Genomic DNA, 20,878 nt, shown 5'->3' with positions numbered 1-20,878 from the left:
AAGATTAAATTATCTTTTCTCTCAGTGGTTGATTGTGCCAAATAGTCAAAATTGTTATCTTCCAAATTATATGGCATGAACAGTTTTTTGCACTGTGGTTTTCCAAAGGTACACTTTTTCAACTGTATGCTTCAGCAAAGCTCTTTCATTTGTATTATTAGGAGAGCAATTTAAGTGAATGAAGCTTATAACTAATTAGTTTAAAAAGGTTATGGAAGAAGAAAAAAACTTCTATTATGAAAAGTTCCTTTTTTTTATCCTTACCTATCTTTCTTCTCCTCAGACGACTTTGTCCTCCTGCCCTTCTTCTTCTTTTCCATCTTTTATGTAGGTTTAAATATAGGTCAATATTTTTATTTTATGGCAATAACAATTTAAATCATACTCAGCAGACTACCATTATTATATCATGATTATTTCTAGTTTTTTTTTTAAATTCCATCTACTGTTGTTTCTGCTTAACTGCACTACAAAAAAATCAACAGACCCCATGACATACATAATTAATACTTTTAGCCATAATGTTCCAAATTTCATGGTAACTCCAAAGAAAAAAATGTTACCTGTTTGTGATACAACTTATTCTTCTTTATTTTTTAGGTTTAAAGCTGACTGTTGATCCAACTACCACATATCAAACAATACATGGCTTTGGGACTGCATTCACTGACTCAGCTGGGATAAATGTAGCTTCTCTTTCCAATGGTTCTCAGATAAACCTCATGAGGTAATTGCTAATACATCTGCTGTTTCGTAAATATTAATGATATTTAGATACAAAGTGTCTGGAATGCAACCTGTACTTCATAACTAACAATTCAGAAATAATCACACTGAAGATATACCAAGATTTATTCTTGATTTATCTTATATCAACTATTGAAATAGAGGATTAGTCAATGCCACAGCAATAAACTAACAGAATGACAGACCTTACAAAGAAGATAGTTTTTACCAAGTAACTCATATTCTCTCAAACATATTGTTTTGGAACTTTGCACATATTTGAAGTATGCCATAAAGTGTCAGTTATGTTCTTTTAGCTTCAAAAACTGTTCATTTATTTGTATCAATTCTTACTATGCTAAATTGAGGTTTACACAGTATGTGTTCACAAATAGTTAAATAATAAGTCAGGAAATAAAAAGTGAGCAAGCATCATAATGCAAAATTAGATTAAATTAGTTGCATGTTTATTCTTAAATTACATTTTCTGGCAAATATGCGATTGCAGTCTTTCTCGGTGTATTCCACCAATGAATTCTTCTCAGGTTATCAGCCGAGTGGTGGCGTCATCTTGTCACAATGTTTCAATGAGTTTTGTACTCATCATCTTCTGGTGAAGTCCAGAAGATTATGGTTACAAAACTCATTGAAATGTTGTGACAAGACAACACCACAACTCGGCTGATAACCCGAGAAGAATTCATCAGATTTTCTGGCAATCTACCAAAGGTACTCATTGTAATGGGTGTTTCAAAAATAATATAATTAATTGAAAGCTAAGCAATATTTATCAGCTTTTATGTAAATCGATAAATGATATATGAAAAGAAGCAACAACTCAGAACAGATCCTCAGACAATGTTGTGTGTGAACACCATTTGCAACATGAGTGGTGTCAGAACAGGTGAATGTAGAGGCCAGGCAAAAAAAGTCAGGTAATCTGCTCTCATGCAATTTGGGTAAAACATCATTTAACCTTTCTCATACATCATTAATCAGTGTAGAGGCATATCATTTTGTTGCCTAGTAAAGTTGTCTACTTCATCTTAATCTGAGGAAAGAGCTGTATGAAATGTGTTCAAAAAGTATCAAACCTTCTTTCTCTCATAAATCAATAAGTCACAGGTGACTTTCTGTGGTGGGGGCCATTCACACACAGTCATGAATTTTTTCCCATCAGCAGAAAGCATCAGTCACTGCCAGTCAGCCTACCAGTGAGGATGTATAATAAGTGCCCATCAGTTTCTAGTAAATTTAGTAGAAATATTGCATCACATTTCGCCAAAAACTTGACAATACCCAAATGAAGCCATTCACAAGATTCAAAAGGCTTTCAGGGACAATGTCATGAAAAATTCATGGACAGAGGAGTGGTAAAACTGCTTAAAATGGTTTTATGTTAGTTGACAGCGAACCATGTTTAGGCAAATCCTCAACAAGCTGAATTGACATTGTAGACTTAGGTCATAGAAGATCGTTCTATCACAGTACAAGAACTTTTTGATTAGGTAGGGGTAAGCAGGATCAGTTCATTCAATTTTGACCAACAATTTATGTATGAGGAGACTATCCACAAACTTCACACTGAAACAGCAGATAATGCAGCAGAAGCAGTGGCATCTGGAAACCACACAATATATGCTGGACAATGCAAAAAGTAACCCCAACTTTCTAAACATCATGAACACAGACAGTGAGCTGAGTGTTTATGGATTGATCCAGAAAGCATGATGTGTGTCATCATAGGTGAAACACCCAACATTCATGAGGTCAAAAAACACACAGCAGCTCCACAGCAATGTTGAGGTCAAGTTGGCCATTTTCTTAGACTCTCATGGGGTGCTGCATCATAAGTACAAAACACAAGACCAAACATTCACAAAGGAATGTTCCAGGAGGCCCCAGGCACCTTCATGATGCTGTATGTTGAAAATGACTGGATCTGTGAACAGCAAGAACTTGAGTGCTCCATCATGATAACACAACTGCCCATTCTAGGTCTCTGATTCAGAACTTCCTCATCAAACACAATATTCTTGTGGTTATTCAAGCTCCCTACTCTCCAGACTTGACTCTATGAGACTTTTTGTTATTGGCTCAGCAGAAATGTCCCTAAAAGGAACACAGTTTGAGCCAAGAGAAGACATCATGCGGATGCAGCAGTCCAGCTGATCACCATTCCAAAATACACATTCCAGAAGTGTTTCTGATGATGAAACGGCCAAACCGTTTCACTATTTACTTTATTCATGTCTGAAGGAAGGTAGTTTTCTGGGTAGAATGAAAATAGTTAGAATCTTGACAGTTGGCCTGCTACTCTTTTTCTCAAAAGTTCTCAAAAAATAATGTATGTTAGATGTATGTCATATTTTGAAAGAAAAGACATCATTAATGGTAGTTAGTTTAGATTATTTCACAAAATAAAATTGACATTAACAGCTGCATTTGAATGTATAATCTCAGTTGGGTTAGATCAAGGCCAAAATCCTATTGGTTTAGTCTGCAGCATTTCTAAAGCTTTTGACCTAGTTGACTATGACATTTTAATAAGGAAATTTGAACACTGCTGGTCAGTGCTAACTACAATCCATCATATCTTCACTGGGAATCTGCTAGCCATTTTGATGGTAGCTATTTAAGACTTCAGTGACTCATTTAAAGATGACTGGTGGGTACTCAGTCAAAATATTGTCGATTGTACAAGGTGTAAAACTTTGCTTCTGCTGTTTTTTCACAACAGTTGAGGCTTTAATGAAATAAATTGGTTACACATGTATCATTAAAAGTATTTTCCATCACTGGCCACTACTTTCTCCCCTCTTTCAGGCAGTGTATGACCCCCACGTCGAAAACGTTGTTCATCTTTTGAAGCGATCCACGAATCGATCCAATTTGTGACTTCTTAATGAGATCAGAAGTGTTGGTCAGCCAGCCCATGCACATTGATCTAAACAGGTGATAGTCAGAGGGAGAAATGTCTGGAGAATCTGGCAGGTGGAGTAGGATTTCCCATTTTGACATTTCCAAGTACGTTTTGACCTCTTTTGCAATGTGGGGTCGAGCATTGTCATGCTGCAAAATCACCTTATTGTGCCTCTCACTGTATTGTGGTCAATTGCCTTTTAATGCTCTGCTCAAATGCATTAATTGTGTTCAGTAACAACCACCTGTGATTTAATACCTCATAGTACATGACGCCGAGCTAGTCCCACCAAATGCAGAGCATGATCTTAGAGCCATGAATATTCGGTTTGGCCATCAACATGGAAGCAAGGCCGGGATATCCCCATGACTTTTTGCATTTAGGGTTTTCATAATGAACCCAGTTTTCATCCCTAGTCACTATGTGTTTTTACCTCTGAAGCAGCTGTTCACAAATACACAAATGCTGTTCAACGTATCTTGGTTTCAGCTCAAACAGGACCCAAGTTCCTACTTTCTGAATTATGCCCATAGCCTTGAGACATTTTGAAATGGCTTGCTGTGTCACTCCCACTAATTGTGCCAATTCTTCTTGAGTTTGACGCTAGTCTTCACTTAGCAATGTGTCCAATCCTGCATCTTCGAAAACATTCTCTCTTCCACCACTATGCCAGTCTATGGCATTAAAATCACCGTTCTTGAAGCATTGAAACCACTCACAACACATTCTTTCACTAATAGCATCCTTACCATACGTACTTGAGAGCATTCGATGAGACTCAGCCACTGTTTTCTTCATATTGAAATAAAACAGTAATACCTGCCTCAAATGACGAGAATTAGGCTCGTAAACAGACATTTTCAATCAAGTACAACTTGGTGATGCAGACAGAAATCGACTAATGTTTGAATGAGTTTATGTTGGCCAAAGTGCAAGCTAACTGCCTAATACCTATGATCTGTTTCTTTCGACTGCTACTTACCGCTGTCGCCACCTATCGGCAAATGGCGGAAGCAAAGTTGTACACCTTTTAGTTAACATCAACAGACAGAAAGTCTGAAACTTCTTTGAATATGCTCAACATGCTACCCCTGAAAGAAACCTACAGACTCTGAGTCAGTCAATTGTGTTGGCCATGTAGCACAAATAGTGTAAGAGGTGTCATTTTGTTTTACTTGTACATCCAAGCCGAAAAGTGGCAGAATATGATGATGCTGGAGCCACATGTTCCCTTGCAGAATGATGGGTAGAAACTCAATAAGTACTGGGGATGTAGTCAGAAGAACATAAAGATAAACTGCACCACTGAAATAATTTAGCAAAATGATGAATTCCATTAGATGACAACCATTAGTTCTCACTCAGATATACTTGTATATGGAAAATGTTTTTGTAGACCTGTAAAAATGAGTACTTCAAGCCACTGAACAAATTCAACACAAAAGACTAAAATCATTTGTCCCTATTCCGTGTGTCTTTTGGAAGTGGTACGCGGGTACCAATGATATGCACAACACTCAGCAGAAAGAAGACCTGCAATATCCAAGTGGATATAGGCGAAACATCCTGACTGGGCAGGGGAAGAGGAGACAGGTACCTGTTATTTTTGTAGCTTGGCAGCTTCAACATCTTGCCCATTGTGTCAGTCATGCTGCAAACTGTGACAGACTACTTTTATCAGTAAGCAATTTTGAAGCAGCTTTGATACCCAAGTGAGCTAGGTTATGGCACGCATGTATCACACCAAACATTTTGCTTAGAACCTTGTAGCAGGAGGAGCTCCAGATGCAATCCTGTGGATGATGGATCCTGAAGACACTGCAGAAGGAAAGGGTTGGACTCTTGATCAGTGGCCACAGCACTCCAATTGGCAGTGAGCAATTCACAATCCTGTAACAGACAGTTAGCCATCACAGTGGCATGCCATCGGCATGTTGGATGTTGGTGGTGAACTGAAAAATGATGACAAGGCGAACTGAGCTCAGTAATTTGGTGAAATAGGACTTGCATCAACCATTAAAACCAGAGGTGCCCTTTGGGTAGCATATACCAATAAGATGGCATTAGTGAATTAAAGGCAGTATCTCCACAGCTTTCCAATGAACAAGTCAGTTTCTGGAGGTGTGTTTTTCAGTAAGCAAAAGATTAAATGGCTCCTGAAGTGCTGCTAAATGTGGAATGTGATGTCTGTAATAATTGAGAATGCCTAAGAAATGCTGCCGTCCTTTAAACACTTGTGGAGGAGAAAGTTGTTGAATGTCGATCACTTTCTTGGCAGCGGTGTGGTTACAGCTTTTGAGAACTTGTGTCCCACAAATTACATGTCTTGCTTTGAAGGAAAAAAATGTTTATACACATTTATCGTTGTTCCAGAACTTTGAACCTGTTGAAAACCTGTCGTGTAAATGATGATGATGATGTTAAAGAGTTTTGGAAACAATTAGGATATCAGCCATGTAACAAAATGTAAATGCCAAGTCTTGCAGGACTTAATGAGTAAAATTCTGCCATGTTTGTGCTGCGTTGTGGAGGTTGACAGGCACCATATTGTGTTCAAAAAGCCCAAATGGTATAGTTGTGGCAGTTTCATGCTTATCCCTCTTTGCCACTGGCATCTTCAAGAAAGCTCCTGCTCAGTCAACAACGTTGAAGATGCATGAGTGCCCCACACTTCAGTTAAGGTCCATTACATTCGGAACTGGGTATCTGACTGGAATCCTATGTGAACTGAGGCACCTATAGTCACCACACAAAAGACATCCATGTGACAGTGCTTTGATAGTCCATGCTACACAAAGAATACAATACAGAAAAGACAATACATTTTATGCAATAGTCTTACTTTTGGTGTTCAATCACATCACTATTGTCACCACAACTGCATTATTTCCCATAACATGTTAAATGATTTATGTAGTCCCATTGTAATTTTTGACACATCCCTCTCTACAGCTCTTCATATCTACAATGGGCATTGCTTATTGGATAAGCATGCTGTAGGTAACACAGTACTTACTTGAATTACAAAGTTTGATTTACATGTGCTACACCGTCACAACAGCTAATTTTCCACTTTTTACAGGTCTTATTTTTCAACCTCTGGGATTGAACTAAGTATGGGAAGAGTGCCAATAGGTGGCTGTGACTTTTCTACTCATGCATATTCATATGATGATTATGAAAATGATACAAGTCTTTCACACTTTAGTTTAACAGAAGAAGACTACAACATAAAGGTAACAAATTAATTCATACTCATTGTATTTATATCATCATTTCCATTCATTGCTACATAATATGCTGGATTTATGTAGACCACATACATCAGAGTGTCAAATTTTGTGACATTCATAAACAGAAAGTTGTGATACTTACATGATGGTGAATCCAAATTAAGATTGTGAATCACATTTTAGGTCCAAAGAGGTTCAAAGCTTATTGCAGCAGTATTTATGTAAGTTTGATCTTGAGCATTTTAAAATTCTTTATCATGATACACTGAAATACAATTAAATAATAAGGATAAACATGAAAGTAGCAGAATCATTAGGAGTGATACAGGGTACAAGGAATGAATAGAGAGTGATGGTGGCCTAACAACCAAGATTCAAATTCTAGTATGCTCCTACTAATAATCTATAGGTCTTTGTTTATCTGCTGATTTATCTGAGAGGTCAACATCTTTGTCTACCACATGGAGGGTCAGGCTCAATATCTGGCATTCTTCTTTGGTGGAATGATCTGCTCAGACTCACGAGCTACTTTAATGAGAAATGCAGGATCCAGTTTGAAATGCCGACATTAACAGCCATACTGCCACTGAGTAACATCAGTGGCATAGTCAGAATAAGTAATCATTTTGTTATCCTTGGGGCCTGCTTGCAGAGTTAGTTTTTAGTTAGTTGTGTGGCTAGTAAGTCAGTTCTCTCATTCCCTTTACCCTGTAATGGCCCCATTGTTAAATCTGTGCTAAACATATTTCCACCATCACCTATTGCAGCTACCACCTCCAGAGAAACGTGTGTTATTAATGGAAGGATGAACTGGCAGAACACCCATGACATGCCAGCAGATTCAGGAATGATTAGATGAGAAACATGACATACATCTGTCTTTTTAAAGTTATAAATACATGGATATTCAACTTACATAAGCTTTATACAGAGTCCAGACACATTAATGTGACTGCTGCCTATGGCTGACATCAGTGTGTGATAACCATCCATAGATGGCATGTGGCAGTGCTAGCAACCAAGGTTCTATAAAGCATGTCAGGGCAGACACGGAAAACAGTGCAGTCACCTTCATATTGCAGAAATTGAGTGATTCATCTGATGTCTGAAAGGGTGTTGTGATTCGCTTTTAGGTCAAGGTGGAAGTGTTTTCAAAATAGCTAAGCTTGTAAACTTATAGCGTGCTGCCAAGATTAAAGTATACCATGCATGCCAAAAACAATGCTATCCAAAACCAGTGCTGAGACATCTTTGGTGCACCACAGACCATAGACGACAGAGGTGAATGACAACGTAATGTAATTGGATAGATAAAAAATCTACTCTCCAAATGGCTGCAGCTGTAGTAGAATGACAGCTGCAGATATGTATACGGGTGAGTAGATGTGCAACTGTTGAGCAACTGACTGCCCAGATGAACCATGGGGAGACCAACAGTGTCTCCTCCATGACCATTCAGCAAGTGTTGCTACATGTGAACCTCTGCAGCAGATGCCTGGTTCATGCACCCATCCATGCTGACTACTGTTCATTGGCGACGAAGGCAGGAATTTGCATGTCAATACCACAACTGGACATCCACTAAGTGGCAACAGGTGGCCTTCTAAGATGATTAATGTTTTATGCTCCACCAGATGGATGGCCATTGTTCTGGCTTGAAACACCTGAAAGCAAACATCCTGCAACAATAGTCAGAAGCATCCAGGCCAGAAGAGGGAATGTTACAGCCTGGAGAATGTTTTCATGGCATTCTCTGGTTGATTTGTCATTCTGGAAAGTACAGTGAATCAACACAAGTATTCATCTATCTGTGGGGATCATGCCCAGCCCTAAATGCAGTTTGTTTTTTCTCAGCACGATGGCATCTACCAGCAGGACAATGCAATGTGTCACAGCTCACAGTGCATGTGCGTGGTTCATACAGCAGCAGGATGAGTTTAGTACTCCTATGGCCACCAAAAACCCCATATTTAAACACAATCAAGAATCTGTGGGACCATTTCAATCACGGCATGGATCCTCAGCTGAGAAACATAGTCCAGTTAGCCATGGATTTGAGTGGGCATGGCTCCACATCACTGCTGCAGCAGTCCTCTCTGAAAAAAGTGGTTATTCAAGCTTTTGACAGGTGGTCACATTAATGTGACTGGGCAGTGTATAAAACACACCAGAAAGTATTATTCTAGTTGCTCAGATGAGAGCAGCTACCAGCAGCAGCTGTAGAACTTATTTTATACAGTGGGTTACCTTAGTTTTTCTTATTTCCTTCTTTGAAGAAGTGAATATTATTTGTGTACTTTTTGTTAAGTAGTGTTTATAACTTTCTTCTAAGTGTTTGAATACTGTTCAAGAGTTGTATGCTTTGCAATTGTGTTCACATATACTGGCTTCTCACATTTTTCAATGCCATTTAAAAGACACCAGAAGTAGTTTTTATTCCTCTTGTTTACATTTTGTGTCAACCAAAATTGTAATAGTGTAGATTTGTGCAGCTTGTAATCTACAGTTGGTAATTTGATTTCTTTTTGCAGTTCGCTTGTAATTTCTTAGTTAGTTGGACTGCTTTGGTTAGTACCTTTTTTCATGATTTTAAATTGCCTAACATAATAGTAAACATACAAGAAATGTGCTCATTGTGTGTGGACACAAACTTAAGCAAAGAAGCTGTGCTAGCCACTGTAGGCAAGCTATTACCCTGAGCTGTTGCAGTGTTGGGATACCAATGGCAAAAGTTATATTTCTCTGATGCTGTTTGTCAGCCCTGGCAAACTCCATCGTCAGCACATTTCAATACACAACATGTGATCAGTTTTCCTCCAGGATGAGATTGATTTGCACATATCTGGACAGAAGATGAATATGGGAACTGGCTGCATGACTTTTCCCTTACACCTAAGCAATAAGTGCATGGTGCTACCCAGTGCTGACAATACATCTGAACCAGAATGAGATTTTCCACCTATTGGGCCAAAGGCTGATTTTTCTGCTGACTTTAGACAAGAAGCTCCAGTGTTACATGGGTAATGGAGCTTAGAGGAAAATAGTAGGCAGGCCAGGAAAAAATGCCAGTGTATAATCAATATGTTTACCAGTTTGCTGGGAGATCTCATCTGAGATGTGGAGGAGGCTCTGCCAGCATTTATTGAATGCATTGAGTGCAGCCAGCTGTAAATTGTAGTCCATGCTGGCGTGAACAGCACTTGCTGCTTGGAATGTGAAGCTATCCACTATTCCTTGACATGGTTGGCTGAAATGGTTAAGACTGCTATCCTCACACACAGGATGGAAGCACAGCACACTGTTTGCAGCATTGTGCCCATAACTGATCATGGTCCCCTGGACTAGAACTGAGTGGACGGTTTAAATAAGAGGCTCAGACAATTCTGCAGTGATCCTAGATGTGGATTTCCTGGCCCCCACTATCAAGTGGATAATTTTAGGACTACCTCAAGGAAAGCAAGCTCTAAATAATTACATTAATAAAATTTGTTGCACTTTCAAATTGTAATCATTATGTTCTGGCTTTCAGATTCCCTTGATAAAATGGGCTCAGGCTATCAGGGGTCAGAACTTGAAGTTGGTTGGTGCTGCATGGAGTCCTCCAAAATGGATGAAAACAAACAATGATTTTGTAGGATTTTCTCTATTAAAGGATGAATATTTCCAGGAATGGGCAGACTACCACATAAAGTAAGTAAAACAAAATTTTGTAGTGATATATTTTCTATCTCCAAATATACGAGGGCAGTTCAATAAGTAATGCAACAAATTTTTTTTTTCTCGGCCAATTTTGGTTGAAAAAACGGGAAATTTCTTGTTGAATATTTTCAAACATTCCCGCTTCGTCTCGTATAGTTTCATTGACTTCCGACAGGTAGCAGCGCTGTACGGAGCTGTTAAAATGGCGTCTGTAACGGATGTGCATTGCAAACAACGGGCAGTGATCGAGTTTCTTTTGGCGGAAAACCAGGGCATCTCAGATATTCATAGGCGCTTGCAGAATGTCTACGGTGATCTGGCAGTGGACAAAAGCATGGTGAGTTGTTGGGCAAAGCGTGTGTCATCATCGCCGCAAGGTCAAGCAAGACTGTCTGATCTCCCGCGTGCGGGCCGGCCGTGCACAGCTGTGACTCCTGCAATGGCGGAGCGTGCGAACACACTCGTTCGAGATGATCGACGGATCACCATCAAACAACTCAGTGCTCAACTTGACATCTCTGTTGGTAGTGCTGTCACAATTGTTCACCAGTTGGGATATACAAAGGTTTGTTCCCGCTGGGTCCCTCGTTGTCTAACCGAACACCATAAAGAGCAAAGGAGAACCATCTGTGCAGAATTGCTTGCTCGTCATGTGGCTGAGGGTGACAATTTCTTGTCAAAGATTGTAACAGGCGATGAAACATGGGTTCATCACTTCGAACCTGAAACAAAACGGCAATCAATGGAGTGGCGCCACACCCACTCCCCTACCAAGAAAAAGTTTAAAGCCATACCGTCAGCCGGTAAAGTCATGGTTACAGTCTTCTGGGACACAGAAGGGGTTATTCTGTTCGATGTCCTTCCCCATGGTCAAACGATCAACTCTGAAGTGTATTGTGCTACTCTTCAGAAATTGAAGAAACGACTTCAGTGTGTTCATAGGCACAAAAATCTGAACGAACTTCTCCTTCTTCATGACAACACAAGACCTCACACAAGTCTTCGCACCCGAGAGGAGCTCACAAAACTTCAATGGACTGTTCTTCCTCATGCACCCTACAGCCCCGATCTCGCACCGTCGGATTTCCATATGTTTGGCCCAATGAAGGACGCAATCCGTGGGAGGCACTATGCAGACGATGAAGAAGTTATTGATGCAGTATGACGTTGGCTCCGACATCGACCAGTGGAATGGTACCGTGCAGGCATACAGGCCCTCATTTCAAGGTGGCGTAAGGCCGTAGCATTGAATGGAGATTACGTTGAAAAATAGTGTTGTGTAGCTAAAAGATTGGGGAATAACCTGGTGTATTTCAATGCTGAATAAAACAACCCCTGTTTCAGAAAAAAATGTGTTGCATTACTTATTGAACTGCCCTCGTATATATATATATATAAACAAAGATGATGTGACTTACCAAACAAAAGCGCTGGCATGTCGATAGACATAGCATAGTTATGTGATCGATCCACCTATTCCTCAGCATTCTTCTGTAGTACCACATTTGCAAAGCTTCTAATCTCTTTTTATCTAGATCATTTATCGTCCATGTTTCATTTCCATACATAGCTACACTAAAGACAAATATCTTCAGAAATTACTTCCTAACACATAAATCTACATTTGATGTTAACAAATTTCTCGTCTGTAGAAATGATTTTCTTGCCATTGCCAGTCCACATCTTATATACTCTCTACTTCGGTCATCATCAGTTATTTTATTGCCTAAAAAGCAAAAATCATGTACTACTTTAAGTGTCTATTTACTAATCTGATTCCATTAGAATAACCTGATTTAATTCGAGTTCATTCCATTATTCTTGTTTTGCTTTTGTTGATACTTATCTTACATCTCCCCTTCAAGACACTGTCCATTCCATTAAACTGTTCTTCTAAATCCTTTAATGTCTCTGACAGAATTACAGTGTCAGTGGCAAACATCAAAGTTTTTATTTCTTCTCCCTGAATTTTAATTCCTACTCCAAATGTTTCTTCGGTTTCCTTTACTGCTTGTTCACTGTACTTATTGAATAACATCAGGGTTAGGCTTCAATCCTGTCACACTGCCTTTTCAACCACTGCCTCTCCTTCATGCCCCTAGACTCCTACCACTCCTATCTGATTTCTGTACAAGTTTTAAATAGCCTTTTGCTCCCTGTACTTTATCCCTGCTATCTTCAGAATTTTGAAGGGTACATTCAAATCAACATTGTCAAAAGCTTTCTCTATGTCTAGAAACGCTATAAATGTAGGTTTGCCTTTCCTTAACCTACCTTCTAAGATAAGTCGTAGGATCAGTATTGCATCAAGTGTTCCAACATTTCTCTGGAATCTAAACTGATCTTCCCTGCGTTGGCTTCTACCAGATTCTTCTGTAAAGAATTCATGTAAGTATCTTGCAGCCATGACTTATTAAATTAATTGTTTGGTGATTTTTGCACCTATCAGCAACTGCTTTCTTTGGGATTGGAATTACTACATTCTTTTTGAATTCTGAGAGTATTTTGCCAGCCACTTACTTCTTGCATGCTAGATTTAAAAGTTTTGTTATGTTTGGCTCTCTCAAGGCTAACATCAGTTCTGACAGAATGTTATCTACTCCCAGCGCCGCATTTCAACTTAGATCTTTCAGGGCTTTGTCAAATTCTTCTTGCAGTATCATATCTCCCATCTCATCTTCATTTGCGTCCACTTCCTTCTATAATTTTGCTTTCAAATTCATCTCCCTCTATATATGCCTTCCTCCTTCCAGCTTTCCCTTCTTTGCTGTTTACCATCTGAGCTGTTGATATTCATACAGCTGCTTCTCTTGCCTCCAAAGGCCTCTTTAATTATCCTGTAGGCAGTATCTCTCTTTCCACTAGTGAAACACACTTCTAAATCCTTCCATTTGTTCTCTAGCCATTCCTCCTTAGCAATTTTGCAGTTCCCGTCAATCTCATTTTTTAAACATTTGTATTACCTTTTGCCTGCTTCGTTTGCTGGATTTTAAAAATTTTCTCCTGTTTTGTTACATAGACAACCAGTTTCAGCCAGTTCAATGGCCATCTTCAGATCCGTAATCCCAGAACCAATATGTTGCATGGTCCGGGATTACGGATCTGAAGATGACCACTGAACTGACTAAAACTTGTTATCTGTGTAACAAAACATATGATCTATGCAATAAAGTGTTCTAAAAGAATACTAGACTTTGAAAAATAAAATAAAATAAAAGCACACCTTCACTGATGACACGATAATGATATCTATTTGTCAGGGTACTTTTGTAATAGTACTATTTCTGCAGGATACTACAAAAGAAAATGTGAAATATTGAGTATGAAATAATAAGAAGGGAGGTTCAACCATTTGGGAGTGAAAACCAGAGTATTCAAATATAGTTCCCTTCATACACCAGTCCTGTGTATTTAAGTTCCTTCTTGACATTCCTTCCATTCATAGTGTTCACAACCATGTAACACAATAAGTACTCATTTCAGAATAGCTGTTGCTAGTGTTTTGTCATTTCTGCCAGTCACTGCAGGAGAGTCTGTGCATCTATTTTGTCATTTCTGCTAGTTTTGGATGGATGGATAAATCTTTGTACCTGATGGTGGCACAACAGCCACAAACTGGTTGGTGAAATAAATAATAAATATTGTAGACTATTACAACAGTGTTGTGTGTGTTTTTATTCATAATGTATAAAATATTCTACCAAGAACAGATGGAATAGTCAGTCATTACAGTGTAATTATTGTATGTTGTTTTTTTCCCCTTTCTTACTGAACAATTTTTGAGTCTGTCATAAATTATGTTATGTTGTTGCACTATATATATTTTACTGTAGTATCTTGTGTATGTGTAAGTTTTAGATTAAAGCAACAATTTTTTTTAGAAGATCCTGAGAATATGTCTTTAGAGCTACTATTTTCAGTTAATTCTCAATGTTACAGATTTCTTGATGCTTACAAAAATATGGGCCTTGAATTCTGGGCAGTGTCTACTGGAAATGAGCCATCAAATGGAATAATTCCTATAAATAGATTTAATTCACTTGGATGGACTCCAAAAAAGCAAAGAAAATGGATTGCTGAAAATTTTGGGCCTGCACTTCGTGCTTCTCAACACAGCAGCATTAAACTCCTTGTACTTGATGATCAACGGTTTTTGTTGCCTTGGATGGTGAACCTTGTAAGTACTTACATTATATTGCTGCCACATTTTTAACATATATTTATTTCATATTACACTCAATTATTGACAAAATAATTAAACTGGATAGATAAAAAAAATCTTCTCATCAAGTGGCACCAGAACTCACACATAAAAGACAGTTTTAATTGGCAAGCTTTCGGAGCCAGTGGCTCATTCTTCAGGCAGAATGGTTGAAGGGGAAGGAAGAGGGGTGAAGGAAAAGGACTGGAGAGGTCTAAGAAAAGGGGTAGATTTCAGAAAAGTCACCCAGAACTGCAGGTCAGGGGAGACTTACTGCAGGGATGAGAAAGAAAGTCCTTTCCTTCTCATCCCTTGCAGTAAGTCTCCACTGCCCTGCTGTTCTGGGTGACTTTCCCAAAATTTACCCCTTTTGCTAGCCCTCTCCAGTCCTTTTCCTTCACCCCTCTCCTTTCCCCTTCAACCGTCTCCTTGAAGGAGGAGCCACTGACTCTGAAAGCTTGCCAATTAAAACTGCCTTTTATGTGTGAGTTCTGCCGGTGCTCGGTGAGTAGATTTTTTATCTATCCAATTTAATTATTTTGTCATATTACACTCAGGATTTCAATCTGATTTTATATGCTGTCTTTACCATAAATGCTATATTTATCAAGAATCTCTGACACAGCAAACAGTCCACAGGAGAAGGACATGGCAACAACAGCAAATGGATGGATGCAGATAATTACAGACCAACATTGCTAATGTCTGTTGCTGGATCTTAGATCAAAATTTTCCTCAAAGATTAAGCACAGCTTCAGCATAAAGCTCTCATGTGAAACAAAATTGGATTTACTCACATGTGATATCTTGCCGACAATACATGCAAATAAATAGATGGAATCCATGTTTATTGACACCCAAAAGTCATTTGGCTTTGCACCACATCCTCAGTTAATAAGCAACATATGTTCAGTTCTTGGAAGTTTTAAGTAGTAGTTACACTGTACTGCCAATGTCTGACAAAATTGGAAGTAACATTGCCTATAACACAAGGAAACATATTAGGTCCACAAATGTTTTCAAAATACATACAAGAAAGGGTCAGTAGCACTATCAAATTGTTCACTGGTAATGCTGTTGTCTGCAAAAATGTGTTTGTGTTATATGATTATACAAAATGTGGACAAAATATCCACTTAGTGTCATGAATGACAGCTCTCTTTCAATGTAAAAAAAAGACAATGCTCATACAACAAGAAATAAACTGATAGTGTCTGATTAAATGCTTAATGGTAAACTTCTGAAGCCAATCACTTTATTTACATAATTAGGGATAAGACACAAAAGAAGATGGACTCAGGAGGCAAATCAAAGAGAGATTTGTTTGATGTGTTCTATGCAGTGAATCTGTAAGGGATAAATCAGACACTAGTGCAACTAATTCTAAACTGCTGCTCCAGCATTTAAGGTCTTTATCAAATATGCATGCAGCAGTCTAATGAAATTAGAGACAAGGTGCTAGGATTCTAAGAAGTCAGTATAGCTAATACAAAAAGTATCAAGATTGTTCAGGGAACTTAAATAGAAATATTAGAAGGAAGATAATGATGTTCTCATGAATCATTATTCACTATATTTAGAGGAGTGTTATTCAAGAAAGGACATGTGACAGTCTGAGGCCTTCATTGCACACCTTGCATATGGCAACTAAAATTAGTAGAAAGATTTTCATATTTGATAAATTAGCAATGTCGTATCTTAAGGAAAAAAACTTGAAACATTCAGCTCTGTGCAGGAGAATGTGAAGGAACTGTGGCTCAAATTCATAAAAATTGTTGATCAAGAACTGGATGGAAATATACTTGTAAAACCGTTCCTGATGGGAGGAACTGCCCTTAGCATACAATCATTGTAACAAAATGGTGACTTTTGCATAATAGGTGTAAACTAAAGCATAGAACTGTAACCAATAAGATGCTGAATGAAATGTATTTGGCTTTCTACAGGGCAGTGCATGAAACTTTTAATGAAGCAGAACATTATTGAAAGAAATTACAATGAAATGCAGACCATTATCAGCTTACAGGCGTTGATAAATATCAACAGGGGCATTTGAAAATGTGTGCCCAAACCAGGACATGTCCAAAAGAACAGATACCATATTCATATTATTGAAAGATCTCTCACAAAACACAAATTTTGGCAATATTCAAAGGTTGACAGTGGTGCCAAAGTTAGTGTCTAGATACTAAACAGGAACAGAAATAGGGGGTAGCAAAGAAAAAGCTTTTTATGCTGAACTCCATTTTCATATCTTTCTATACAAAAGAAGATGCAGAGGTACCCGACTCCGTGTCAGTGGTAGGATACTGTAAAAATGCATTTAGTCTACAAAGGAGACTACTTAAAAAACGCTCTCATGTCCAACCTTAGAATATTGCTCAAGTGTGTGCGACCCGTACCAGATATGACTAATGGGAGATAGTGATTCTTTACAAAGAAGGGCAGCATGAGTGGTCGCAAATTTGTTTTATTCACAGAACAACAACAGAAATGCTGAAAAGCCTGAAGTGGCAGACATGTGCAGACAAATGTTATGTATCCTGTAACCCCTATTTTCAATGCTTCAAGAACTTTTGTTTAGTGAAAAATACATGGATATACTAGAGACCCTGTGTTTTGCTCACATAGGGACCACAAAGCCAGTTAGCCTAATTACAGCAATCACACTAGCATTTAAACTGTCTTTGTTCCCATGCTCTACAGCTGAAGAGAATGGGATGAAAACCTTAAATGTGGTACAAGACTCACAGAGGGCATCCAAAGACAGATAAAAACCATGAAGTGAAGTGAGGTGGTGTAGAGGTGACACCCTTTTCATTCATCATGGTCAGGATTTAAATCACCACCTGTCCACTGGTCTGATGTAGTTTTTCTATGGCTTTTAGAAACATTTTCATATAAATGATTTTTTCAACAAGGTCAGTTTTGTCGTATATGAGCTACAGCTTAGGCTCTATTGACTTCTGTGTTAACTGAACTTAGAACTCTAACTTTTCTACTGTCCTTTATCATAAAAACATGGAGATGTAATATTGAATGGATATGATATTTCTGGACTATCAGCTGAGATCATCCAGCTCTCCATTTGAGACATTACTTTGGAAACATATTGTGCCATTCTATTAGAAGTTTCATATGCCTTTGAAGTCAAACAAGCAAGAATAAATAACATTAGCAAGTCAACCCTGCAGAGAAATCTGTAATTCCTACAGAGCATTACTGAAATTCATTGTCACCATCAACAGGGTTGATCTCCAATGCTGGTTAAAAGAACCATCCAGAGTTTTTCAGTTTTCAAGAGCATTCACACTGATCTTGCATGTTCTCTAATGTCATCTACCCATTTTCCTTTTGGTCATTACTTTGGTCATTTCTTAACTCTGACTGTCCATATTTTATTGGCATCTGTTAAAACTAATAATACACGCAAACAGGTAACTGCAAACAAACAAACAAATTACCTACGTAACTTTATTTTTTAAAGTGATAATTAAAACTTTGCTGTTACCTGTCATAGAAACTTAGAATGGATCAATGTGTTCTTTCTCAAGGACCATAAGTACGTTTTTTAATAATTAAAACCTTCTAGCATGTATTAAGAAACATAACTGGGTACAGTGTTTCATTATTTAAATAATCACTACAAATTTCTAACTATACTATGAAAAGCACACATGACCACTCTCTCTGGCTGCCGAGGCCAGAATGTGAACAACAGCACGTGATGGTAGAAGCCATCTGGGTGGTGTGGAGGAGAAGGAGGCTGGGCTGTAAAGGGGAAGGGATTGCAGGGTAGGGGTGAGGTACGGTAAAGTGCTGCTTGTGGGACCATATAGGGATGAGATGGGGAGAGGATAGGGCAGCTAGGTTCAGTCAGAAGGTTAGATGGAGGGCAGAGGGGTGGGGGGCACCAGAAAAGGAGAGAAGTAAAAAGACTGGGTATGTTGGTGGGATAGAAGGTTATGTAGTGCTGGAGTGGGAACAAGAAAGGGGAAGATGGGTGAAGGACACTGACTAACACAGGTTGAGGCCAAGAGATGGTTATTACTGTGTAGGATATATTGCATGGCAGGTTCCCGCCTGCATGCTTTTCAAAAAAGCTGCTGTTGGTAGGATGGATCCAGATGATGCAGGCTTTGAAGCAGTCATCAAAATGAAGAATGCTGTGTTGGGCAGCATGCTCAGCAACTGAGTGGTCCTTGGCCACAGTTTATCAGTGGCCATTCATGCAGACAGACAGCTTGTTGGTTGTCATGATTACGTAGAATGCAGTACAGTGGTTGTAGCTTAACTTGTTGATGATATGAGTCATTTCACAGGTAGCCCTGCCTTTGACTGGATAGTTATTGCCTGTGATCAGACTGGAGTAGGTGGCAGTGGGAGGATGACAGGACAAGTACTGCATTGAGCCATGGTTGGGAGCACAGATTGTGTGGGAGTGGATGAGGATATTGTGTAGGTTTGGAGGCTGGCACAAGACAAGTACTGCATTGAACCATGAGGCAAGGGGTTGGGAGCATGGACTGTGTGGTGGTGGATGGGGATATTGTGTAGGTTTGGAGGCTGGTGAAATACCACTGTGGGCAGGGTGGGAAGGGTAGTGGGTTGTACATTCCCCATTTCAGGGCCGATATCAACAGTCTTTTTACTTCTCTCCTTTTCCACTTCATCCCCCCCCCCTCCTCCCCTCCCCAAAAGCAAATGTGGAAACAAATTTCTGAACAATATTTGGACTCTTAAAAAATCCTACTAATTGCAATGGATTAGACATAGGCCAACCACTTCACACCACGAATATAACAACAAAAATTGAATCAATGGATGGAAACCAGTAGCACTGCACCAAGGAAGGTGAAGTTAGTTTCATCTTACAAAATTGTTAAGGCTTTCATGGCTATTTGTTGACAACTTGCCTGGCAGCATCTGTCTCAGTTTCTTCAGCAGATGTTTCTTTGATAAATTTTCTGACATTTTGCCAGCACAAATGGCTGGCATTGCCAAAACTTCATCTTCCACTGCTGGTGGGGAACTATTGTTGTGCTCATGACTGCTTATTATATGTACCTGGCACACCAATATCCAAGGGCTTTCATGTGTTCATTTCCACTGCAGTTCTCCCCTTGCTATCTGCAGCAGTTGTTTGCTGCAGCATGGGAATCCAGGACCCATTCACCTTGAGGTTTTCTTCTTTCTTGTTGAAACTGTTGTCATGTTTGTGTATTTCCATAGCTTCCACTTGTTTAGGGAAGCTGTAGAAATACACAGACATGACAATAGCTTCAAAAAGAAAGAAGAAATCCTCAAGGGAACACATTCTGGATTCCCATGCTGCAGCAATTGACCATTGCAGGGAGTAATGGGAGAGTTGCAGCAGAAATGATGAAGGGAAAGCCCTTAAATGTTGGCAAGCCAGGTAAATATAATCTGCAGCTATGATGGTGACTCCAGTCCACCACCAGCAATGGAAGGTGAAGCTTTGTCAATACCAGCCCCTTGTACTGATGAAATGCCAGGAAAATTATGAAACAAACTCTGGCTGTATAGCCTGAGACAAAAGCCACCAGGCAATTAGTTTCACCTGTCGGAAAGGATGGTCAGTGTTTTTCTAGCTGCAAAAGTAATTCTTATTTAATCACTTTGGAAAGGGTTGAACAATAATTACTAAATTCCTTGCAAGTTTTCCAATCAACAGAATGTAAGAATACTCAAGAATAGACCTGTATTCCAAAAGAAAGTACTAGAACAATGCAGTTATGTACAAAGATGCTTTTCCAATGTGAAATGATCAATTTTAATTACAAATTCACACTTCATGGATAGAATCTACTCTCAGGAAAATTGTTAGAGAAAGTGTTGCAGTCTTAAAGGAGGTCTGTTGTTGTTGTTGGTCTTCAGTCCTGAGACTGGTTTGATGCAGCTCTCCATGCTACTCTATCCTGTGCAAGCTTTTTCATCTCCCAGTACCTACTGCAACCTACATCCTTCTGAATCTGCTTAGTGTATTCATCTCTTGGTCTCCCTCTACGATTTTTACCCTCCACGCTGCCCTCCAATACTAAATTGGTGATCCCTTGATGCCTCAGAACATGTCCT

General features: G+C 39.0%; 1 protein-coding gene across 1 annotated transcript in view; it reads left to right on the top strand.

Moving 5' to 3' along the window:
- Positions 1-20,878, top strand: part of LOC126484450 (lysosomal acid glucosylceramidase-like) — a 115,919-nt gene that overhangs the window by 72,864 nt on the left and 22,177 nt on the right. The window contains exons 4-7 of the mRNA XM_050107971.1: positions 601-727; positions 6,732-6,885; positions 10,412-10,572; positions 14,521-14,758. Of these exons, the coding sequence (XP_049963928.1) occupies positions 601-727; positions 6,732-6,885; positions 10,412-10,572; positions 14,521-14,758 (680 nt within the window). The remainder of the gene's footprint in view (positions 1-600; positions 728-6,731; positions 6,886-10,411; positions 10,573-14,520; positions 14,759-20,878) is intronic.

The sequence above is a fragment of the Schistocerca serialis genome, chromosome 6 (assembly GCF_023864345.2).
Source record: "Schistocerca serialis cubense isolate TAMUIC-IGC-003099 chromosome 6, iqSchSeri2.2, whole genome shotgun sequence".
NCBI classification, from domain to species: domain Eukaryota; kingdom Metazoa; phylum Arthropoda; class Insecta; order Orthoptera; family Acrididae; genus Schistocerca; species Schistocerca serialis.
Note: the sequence above shows the minus strand (reverse complement) of the source record. Positions and strands in the feature narration are given on the sequence as shown.